General features: G+C 61.7%; 1 protein-coding gene across 3 annotated transcripts; it reads left to right on the top strand.

Moving 5' to 3' along the window:
- Window positions 1-467: 467 nt before the first annotated feature.
- On the top strand, window positions 468-7,843 carry CA4 (carbonic anhydrase 4). 3 transcript variants are annotated; one of them, XM_089316608.1, is made up of 8 exons: window positions 468-792; window positions 4,297-4,344; window positions 5,143-5,298; window positions 5,851-5,996; window positions 6,111-6,203; window positions 6,480-6,546; window positions 6,700-6,863; window positions 7,546-7,843. In XM_089316608.1, the coding sequence occupies exons 4-8, from the start codon at window positions 5,853-5,855 to the stop codon at window positions 7,738-7,740; spliced, it is 663 nt and encodes a 220-aa protein (XP_089172734.1). In that variant the 5' UTR covers window positions 468-792; window positions 4,297-4,344; window positions 5,143-5,298; window positions 5,851-5,852; the 3' UTR covers window positions 7,741-7,843.
- Window positions 7,844-9,551: the final 1,708 nt, after the last annotated feature.

The raw sequence follows: 9,551 nt of genomic DNA, 5'->3' as shown, positions 1-9,551 counted from the left end.
CTTTGGTCATTTTGGAAATTAGCTTTGGAGCAGCCTGGGAGGAAACAGCAGGGAAAAAAAAAAAAAAAAAAAAAAAAAAAGATGAGCCCCAGGGAACGGGCGATCGTGGCCAGCGTTCTCCCCGGGGCCGCCGACGCGACACTCAGCAGCGCGCACGCCCCCACGCCCTCCTCCACAGCACCAAACCCGCGCGGTTGCAAGGACCCATTTCAAGATCCTTGCGCAGTGGCTGGCGCCAAAATGATGATGGAAACCAGGAATCTGGGGCACTCGCCCCCGTGGAAGTAAAGTGCTTTGTGCTGCCACTGCCTTGGTCCCCAACCAGCAGCCAGGGCGCGAAAGGCACTCTTTAGGGCAGAGGGGATGCGGACGGAGTGAGGGGGCCTCACGCCCCAAGCCAAGGGGGGCAGGGCGGGGCGGGGGATGGGGGAGAGCGATGATTTCAGATCGGGGACTGGACGCGGGGAGGGAGAGGAGGCCCCGCCAGGGGGAGGAGCCGCCTCCCGCGACCGCTGTCGGGGCTCGCTCCCGTCGCGGCTCCGCTATAAAACCCCGGCCAGCATGCTCGCCGCAGCCCCCGCGGCTTCCTTGGCGCGCGACCCCCGCTTGGACGCCTTCTTCGCTCCGGAACACCATGCAGCTACTGTTTGCACTCCTGGCCCTCGGCGCGCTCCGGCCCCTGGCCGGCGAAGGTGAGCGCCTGGGTTTCCGCCCCAGGTGCACCTCGGAGGCGCCCTCTACGCCCCCGGCCTCGCGCCCCTGCTGAGGCTCGGCTGCGGGCGGTTGCGCGCGGTACGGAGGTGACAGGGGCGCGGGGGGCGGGCGGCCGGGCCCGGGGACGCGCGAGCTCCGGGGCGCACACGCGCTGTAGCCGGCGGGTGCGGGCCAGGGTGTGTGCGCCGCCGCACGGTGTGCTCGTGGCCCGCGGCCGGGGGCGTGAGTCGGTGGCAGGGCTGGGCCTCTGACCCGCCTCGGCGCACGCCTCTTTTTCTCACCCTGCTGCGGCTCCGTCCGTCTGCGGGTGGCCGTCGGTCCCGCCGCGGCTCAGTGCTGCGTGCTGCCCCCGGCCCAGAACAAGGGCAGTAGTGGGGTGCGGTAGGGTCCTGGCCCTCTCCAGGTGTTTGCAGGCTCCCCTCGCCGTCCCAGCCCCCCGCGCTGGATTAGGAGCCTGGCGGGGGGCACTGGAGACCCGAGGTCCCGGCTGAGCCGGTCTTTCCGGACGGGGTGATTTTCGTTTAAAGATTAATGGTGAGGCCGAGCTCTTAATTATTCGACTAGGTGGGAGGTGGCAGGAGAGACGTGTTAATATTTGATAAGGAGCTGAAGGCGCTCACGGAGGCCGGGCCCCATCTCCACCGCCCCGCGGCGCTTCCAGGAGGGCCCCATCTGCCTGCCGGTCTCCAGCCCAGCTGTCCTCCTTGGCTTTGGGGTCTCCCCACCCCGGCTAGACCTCCCCTTCAAAGTTAGGTGCTCTGTCCTTGCAGGCGGCGGTGAGGGCTGAGGGTGCCCGAGGCTACAGGAGGGACTTAGCTGGGCTCGGAGCTTCCCAAGGAAGGAGGACCGAGAAAAGGCAGAATTTCTGTAAAAAACAAAAAACGCACAGGGACATTTAAAACCTAAGTATCTGGGAACACCTGTGCTGTATAGCCACCAGGCAGGCTGAGCCACTAATCTGTTTTCTTATCTACAAAAAGGAATAGTGATTGCAGGTGTTGGGTTAGAGATTGGAATGAGATAAAGACTGTCAGTGCTCCCAAGGTGCCTACCTGTGCGGCTCAGCCCGGTGCTGGGGACCAGATGGTCAGGAATTCAGCTGGACTGGCTGCCTCACACAAGCTGGGCTTTCCTTGGTGCCAGGATTTTCTGACCAGGACCCGCCTTGCTCATCCCCAGAGGGACCAGATTGCATAAAGAAGCCCAGACCCCCCAGCATCTACTCCCACCGAGAGAGGGAGAGGGGAGGGGATCTGGCCCCTCCGGAGCCCCAGACCCCTGGCCAGGACGCACAGAGACTTTGCCCAGCACACACTGGGTTTTGCTGAGCTGGCTTTCAGGATCCCCCTTCCCTCCAGGCGGGCGGGGTGAGCAAGGTCCATGGGGGGAGAGAGCTGCTTCTGCCATCTCTAAAGAAAGGGGGGGGGGGCGGTGAGGTTGCAGTGGGGACAGTGGCTGGGTGACTGGCAGTGGATTTTAGGGTTCTTTGGAGCTTGAAGCTAAGATACATGGGTAGCCCCTCTCCCTCTGCAGCCTTCTTGGCCGTGGCTGGAGACAGTGGGCCAAGACAGGGGATCCCGGGCACCAATGAGTACAGGGGTGGAGCTGGTAGGGGCCCCTGCCGGTTCCTGACTGCCAGCCAGCACTCCACCCTCACAACACGGACACAGACCTCAGCCCTGGCCTTGGCCTCATCATCGCTGTGTTCTCCTGACTCCTGAAGGGGTAGTTACAAGCGCATTCAGCCAAGCAGGTCAAAAATCTCCGTGATTAAGACTGTGGATCAGAGGTCACCACTACAGACCCAGGAGCTGCAGCGAGAGCCAGGGACAGGGTGAATTCCTGAGAAACGCTCACCCTGGACCAGATGGGCCCCGGGGAGCTGCTCCGAGAGCTGGCTCCCGCAGCTCTGCAGCTCCGGCTTGAGCAGGGGAGTTCAGGGAGAGCTTCCCCCCACTCGCCCCAGGAGGAGGGGGGCTCCAGGCCAAAGGAGGGGCCTGCTAGACCACAGAGACCTTGCTGAGGGAAGGGGCCCTGGGCCACCACAGCAGGGATGCTCTCCCCAGCCAGTGACCTCTGATCCCGGTGGGCGGCAGCACCTTCTGCCTGAAGGGGAATGCAGGGCAGAGCCAGAGCCCGCAGCCAGGTGGACAGAGCGCTGCCCCCTGCAGGAAGGGGTCGCAGCGGGCCTCGGGGAGGGGTTTCCAGAGACAGCAGAGCGCTGTGCAGGCCAGGAGATGAACCATCCTGAAATAGGCTACACAGCAGGGGAGGCACAGCATGGATCCCCGCTGGGGGCGGGGCTTGCTCTCCAGGCCCAGAGCCCTCCCCCAGGGCACTAGCAGGGGCTCCACCTTCTCAGGGCTCTCTCCCCAACCTGTCCCCGTTCCAGCACCCCCTCCCCTGGCCCAGACCCCAGAGATGGGCTGGGCAGCACACAGGCAAGGAGGGGGCCGTGCTTAGGCGTGGCGGTCTTGGCTGCGGCTGCGCTTGGGAGTGGGAATTTTCTTAGGAAATTTCCTCATCCCTGAGTTCTTTCCAGCTCATTTCATGCTGCTCCTCTCTGCCCCTGCTTGGCCGGGGCCATCTGCTCCCCGACAGGAGGCCGCCAGAGGGAGGGAGGCAGCGGGACGGAAGGCTGCATCCCAGGGAACTTTCTGAGCCCCAGCCTCCCGGAACACCCTCTGCCACCCCTCGTTTACTCCTCCTCACAGCCCCGTGAGGTGGGTGCGTGTAGACCCCATTTTAGAGATGATGAAACCGAGGCCCAGGGAGATTGGGGGACGTGTCTGCTTCCTAAGTGGCTCAGCAGAATTTTAGCCCCAGATAAAATGCTTTATTCACCCTGCTGGCGCAACCACTTAGTCTTTGTTGTTAAGGTAGTTGTTTTTTTTAATTAACAGACTATTTTTGGAGCAGTTTTGAGTTTACAGGAAAGGGGAGCAGGAAGCACAGGGGTCCCCTGCGGCCCTCTGCCCTGCACGGTTTCCCTTCGAGTGCCTGGCACTGGTGGGGAACATTTGTGGTGCGGCCTTTTTCCCCAGATGCCCGGTTCTGCCATCCCAAGGCAGAGGATGGAGTTTAGCCAAGAATGGGACTTCCCATGGTGGGGGCTGGCACTTGGGGGAAGGGCAGCCTCATCTCCTCTGCCCTCTCCCATCAGCCCTTGGAAGGCTGGGAAGGCAGCCAGGCTGACCCTGGCTCCCAGGTCCAGGGATAATCCTCCTCCTCCCCTCTCCAGGTTTGGGGTGGGGATTGGAGGGAGGAGGGGGAGGCAGGTGACCAAGGGATGGAGAATGTCCAGGCCAGCTGCACAGTTGGAGCTATTGGGCCCAGGGGGGTCTAGGGGGTTGGCCGAGGGGGGACAGCCCTAGGTTTTCTTATTCAGTCCCCTTTGCCTGGGTTCTCACCCCACCCCAGGGGCTCTGACCCTAAGAGTGTCCCCGTGGGTGCAGGTGCATGTGCGCATGCACACACACAGAGTTCCCACGTGCACAGCTCATCGGGCGCTTAGACAGTCTGTGCTCACAGCGCCTCTGACCAGCACCCCCCAGGCTCACACCCTTCTCCTGTCTGCCGTAGAGTTACACTGGTGCTACGAGATTCAAGCGTCTAACTACTCCTGCCTGGGTGAGTACAGCCAGTCTGCGGGTGGGCCCTCCTGCGTGGTGGGGAACCCCTCAGGGGGTGGGAGGCAGCCCCTCAACACCCACACAAACTCCTAATGCTCAGGGAACACAAGCTGACCGAAGTCCTCGAAGTCCAGCAGGTCAGCACTGAAAGGGAGATGCGTTTGACTTCCTTTAAAAAAAAGTGCATTCATTTGAAAGGCAGAGAGAGGAGAGAAGGTCTCTGCTCACGAAGTGGAGAGTTGGGTTTACCCCAGTGCCTCCCCCTGCAGAGGGGAGTGGTCCCTTGCAGTTTTATCCAGATGCAGCCCTTTCTTCCTGGCCCTGCTGTGTGTCAGTAGCTTATTGGCCTGCCCCATCCCCTGCCCAGCTGAGCTCTGAGGGTGAGGAACCAGGCCTCCTCCCCTCCCCCCATTCCTCAGATAATGCTTGGTGTCTCTGGAGCAGCCCTTGGGGGGCAGGGCGGTCCCATGCCACAGCTCTCAAACCCACTCCTATTCAGCTCCTTTGAATTTCAGAATGTCCCACTTCTCAGTTGACAAAACCAGGGCTCAGAGAGCTGGTGTCCCTACCCAGAGCTCACAGCCACCCGCTGGCCACCTCCTTCCCGCCCTCTCCCCACCCCTCTCACCCCCCCCCCACCTCCGCCACAACTGCCACTGGAGGACAAGGAGGCAGGCCAGGGGCCGGTGAGGGCCGGCTTGTGAGCGGAGTGTCCCAGCAATGTGGCCTCCCAACCATCCCCAGACCTTGCATCCAGCGAGCTGGGTACCTGACTCCCAGCACCCGCTGTGCTCAGGGCCAGACAAGTGGCAGGAGGACTGCCAGAAAAGCCGCCAGTCCCCCATCAACATCGTCACCACCAAGGCAGAGGTGGACCACAGCCTGGGACGCTTCCACTTCTCCGGCTACGACCAGAGGGAAGCACGACTCGTGGAGAACAACGGGCACTCAGGTGGGCCTCGGGTGGCCTTAGTAGAGGACCTGGGCAGGACCAGGAGGCAGGGGCTCCCTCTACTAGAGGGGCTGCAAACCTCATGGTAGGGGAGGGGCGGGGAAGCACAGGCTCCAGCGAGGAGGGAACACTTGAGGTGCGACCGGTGAGGGCGGTGTTCCAGGAAGAAGGCTCGACCTCTGCAAAGGCACAGAGGCGTGAAGCAGCCTGCCAGGGACCTGCCAGGAGGAGTAGTTCCATGTGGATGGAGGGCGGAGAGAAGAGCTGGGAGGGGCTGGAGCGAGGCCCAGGGACAGGTCACCGTCACCGAGGAGTCTGGCCATGACCCTGGGGACAGCAAGGCACTGCCAAGGGGCTATAGCAGAAGAGGGACCAGCGCAGTTGCCACCTGGGGGCTGTGGGCGTTGTACAGGAGAAAGGGAAGCACTGAGGAGGCTCAGCCGTACTGCCCCATCCCATCCCTGGGGGCCCAGGACTGGAGCCTCTAGGGGCGGGAGCAGGGGGGAGGGGCTGGGGAGGCTGGTGCAAGGGTCTCTGGTCCTGTGCCCCCAGTGATGGTGTCGCTGGGGGATGAGATCTCCATCAGTGGAGGAGGACTGCCTGCCCGGTACCGAGCCACGCAGCTGCACCTGCACTGGTCCCAGGAGCTGGACAGGGGCTCGGAGCACAGCCTTGACGGGGAGCGCTCTGCCATGGAGGTGAGGGTCCCCTTCCCGACTATGGCCTTGGCTGGGCTCGGGCTCTACCTGCCTTGGGCAAGAAGGGTGGCCTGGATGCTCACAGGTCCTCTCTCTCCCTCATGCCCCCACCAGATGCACATAGTCCACCAGAAGGAGACGGGGACCTCAGGGAACGAGGTCCAGGACTCTGACGACTCGATAGCAGTGCTGGCCTTCCTGGTGGAGGTGGGCTTCCCACTCCTGGTCCCCGGCCAGCCGGGGTGCAAGGAGCTGTTGCTTAGGACCCAAGGCCTGGGGCTCCAGCAGGGCAGGAGGTGTTGGTTGGGGGAGGCCCCAACGTCCCCACTGTTTCTGGGTAGCTGTGTATCCCAAGGCTGGGGGGTGCCTGGAGCCTCATTCCCAGAAGCTTCCTGCTGCCCCCTCCCCGGGTCAGGAGAATGACCTGAGGGTCCCCATCAGCTCCCTCAGTGCCCTCTCAAGCCCCCTTCCCTCCCATTCTAGGCCGGACCCACGATGAATGAGGGCTTCCAACCCCTGGTGACGGCTCTGTCTGCTATCTCCATCCCTGGTGAGTCAGGTGGGGACAGACGGGGAGGGGGCTTCTTCCTGCAAAGGAAGAGGCCGGGTGTGGGGCCCAGGGCTCCTGGAGAGAGGTGATGAGGGGCTCTCTCCCTGTTCCTGACCCCCCACCCCGACACCACCCTCCCCATCCCCACGGCAGGCACGAATACCACGATGGCCCCGAGCAGCCTGTGGGACCTGCTGCCCGCGGAGGAGGAGCTCAGGCACTACTTCCGCTACATGGGCTCCCTCACCACACCGGCCTGCAGCGAGACGGTTGTCTGGACTGTGTTCCAGGAGCCCATTCGGCTCCACAGAGACCAGGTACACAGAGCCTTCCCGCTGCCTGGCTCCCCAGAAATCATCCTTCTGTGTGCCGCCAGGGGTCCCTGGGGTGGGGTAGGGAGCCCCAGAGCCATTCCGTGCAAGAAGGATCTGGGCTGTTTCATGTCCCGGCAGAGAAAGGGGCTGAAACCAGGTACGGCCAGCGAGCCAGTGTCCTGGGGAGAAGGCAGCTGGCCACGGCAGCAGGAGGAAATAGCCACTCATTCAGCAAGCTCTGGGCTCTTGGGAGACCACAGTGAGCCCGAAGAGCCCAACTCCCAGTTCTTCCCCCTCTCTAACAGCAATTCTCAAAGCGTGGTCCCTCGACCAATGCGTCAACCTCATCAGCAGTGCGACTTTGCTGGAAAATGCTCAGTCTCAGGCCTCACCCCAGACCCACTGAACCTGTCACCCTGGGGTGAGGCCTCCCAGCGGCTCCTGCTTGAGCCCTGCTGTGTGTGACGCTGCAGATCAGTGAGAACAGAGTACCGGAGCGGCCACGGGCCCTCAGCACTCTGAGTTAGGGAAGGCCTTTTACATCTTCCTAACACCCCGGAGAGGTTGGCGTCTTGAGCCAGTCTTCCCCTTGAGGGCTCAGAGAGGTGAGCTGCCTGCCTGAGGCCACACAGCAGGGAGTGTAGCTGCACCTGCTGGCGCCTGCTGAGCCCTGTCCATCCCGCAGATCCTGGAGTTCTCGAGCAAGCTCTACTATGACCAGGAGCGGAAGATGAACATGAAGGACAACGTCAGGCCGCTGCAGCGCCTGGGGGACCGCTCGGTGTTTAAGTCACAGGCCGCAGGCCAGCTGCTACCCTTGCCCCTGCCTACTCTGCTGGTCCCCACACTCGCCTGCGTGATGGCCGGCCTCCTCCGATGATGGCTCGCTCGCTTCTGCATGGCTGATCTCTGACCTCTGATGGTGTGGCTTCCCGCACTGGGCTTGAGTGAATGATTAAAATATGGATATATTTTTGGAGAAACTTTCTGAAGTTTTGTTTTCTAGCTCTCCACAATTACCGCTGTCCTGCTGAACCTCACCCCCCCCCCCCACTGCCCAGGGCAGAGGCCTTAAAGCCTGAGGCTTCTTGCAGGTACCACCAGGTGCCCCCATGTCCCGCCTTTGTGGATTCCCTGTTTATACCCCAGCTCTATTCTCTCCTGACCTTGGAGCTCCAACATAGCCAAAGCCAGAGGATCCAAACTAACTTCTTCCATCGCCAGGGAACTGAGGCTCTGAAGGGAAAAGAGGCTGGCCAGAGGCTGCATGTAGGGGCTAGAGCGGAGCCCACCAAGGCCCCCGCGTCCTAGGGATGGACAGTCGATTGTGTGTGGGTGCAGCCTTAGCAAGGTGGGCAGCAGGGAGCTCCTTTGTTGGCGCCAATATTTCTCAGGCATGTCTACTGCAGGCCCTGGGGATATAGCTGGGAGTAAAACAGGAGAAAACACCTGCCTTCCTGGAATTCTTACAGAAATGGACACGGGTGGCTGGCCCAGTGATTAACACAGCCGTATCCCACATCGGAGGGCCTGGGTTCAACTCCTGGCTCCGGTTCCTGATTCCTGCCACTGCAGACCCTGGGAGGCAGTCATTGGATTCCTGCCATAAGGGAGACCTGGATTGAGATCCTGCCTTCAGGCTCTGGCCCTAACCCAGGCATTCTGGGAATGAAACAGCACTTGGGAGCTCTGTGTGGCTGTCTCTGCTTCTCAAATACATTTAAAAAAAAAATAAATGGACACATTGTCTAGGATATAAGAAGGCAGTAAGTGCTAAGGGGAAAGACAAGTGGGAGAAGAGTGGCTGCAGATTCCGTGGGTGGACAGGGAGGAGGAAGAGGCACCCGGCGGCTGGAAGGGCAGCCATCTGGAGGCAGCAAATGTTCTGACTCTGAGCGGGGGGCCCTGGGAGAAACAGCAGGGGCTGCAGAGGTGGGGAAGCAGAGGGCATGGGAGAGGGTGGGTGGGGTGAGAGACACAAGGGCTGAGGCCCTTGCAGGATCCCCTATGGACATGGTTTGGAGCCACCAGAGCACATGGGCAGAGGGATGTGATCTGGCTGTGTTGTGCAGCAGGGGTGGAGAGCAGAGGGCAGGGTGTGGGGGAATAGTGCAGAGGCTACAGGATTTGCTGGCAGGTCAGCCCAGGGAGGTGGGAGGAAGGGGGGGTCACAGGTGAGACCTGGGGGAGGAAAAGTGATGCTCCCCCTCCTCCACCCCTCCCCAGTTGCTGGCCAAGAATAAGCAACCCCACCCTTTGCCAGTGACCACACAGCTGGGGGTGCTGGCATTGCCATTACCATGGCAACAGCTGGCAGCCTGTGTCAGCAGAGAGTGTGTGGACACTGAGTCTGTTCTGTGGTTCCCACACAGCCTGTGGCGGGGGGGAGGGGGGTCTAAGCCGCTTCCTCCACCCCCACCAGAGGCTCAGGGTTCTGAGGTCAGAACTGTTTCTCCCTACTCCCTACCAATACCCTAACACCTCTCCACCTTGTCCCTGCCCTCAAGGCCATGTTCGGTGAGTAACATGGCAGCAGAACCAGGGAGTCCCAGTTTTTTGCAAGACAGGAGGGCAGCTCTGCTTCTCCACCCCCAGGCAAGAGACACATGACCCTCCCACCTCCTGCCTGTCGCCTAGTAATAAGCCTAGCCAGTGGGAGTCAGAATGGGCACAGCTTGTCCAGGGCCCAGG

This window comes from Oryctolagus cuniculus, chromosome 17, assembly GCF_051225735.1.
Source record: "Oryctolagus cuniculus isolate XC-2025 breed Fujian yellow rabbit chromosome 17, ASM5122573v1, whole genome shotgun sequence".
In the NCBI taxonomy this organism is placed as follows: Eukaryota; Metazoa; Chordata; class Mammalia; order Lagomorpha; family Leporidae; genus Oryctolagus; species Oryctolagus cuniculus.
This window is presented reverse-complemented; position numbering and strand designations above follow the sequence as displayed.

What these genes read in the sequence shown, in the direction of transcription:
- CA4 (XM_089316608.1), top strand. Translation starts at nt 5,853, where the DNA reads ATGGTGTCGCTGGGGGATGAGATCTCCATCAGTGGAGGAGGACTGCCT. An exon ending in GGGAGCGCTCTGCCATGGAG is followed by an intron (nt 5,997 to 6,110) that starts GTGAGGGTCCCC and finishes TGCCCCCACCAG; the next exon opens with ATGCACATAGTCCACCAGAA. An exon ending in GTCTGCTATCTCCATCCCTG is followed by an intron (nt 6,547 to 6,699) that starts GTGAGTCAGGTG and finishes TCCCCACGGCAG; the next exon opens with GCACGAATACCACGATGGCC.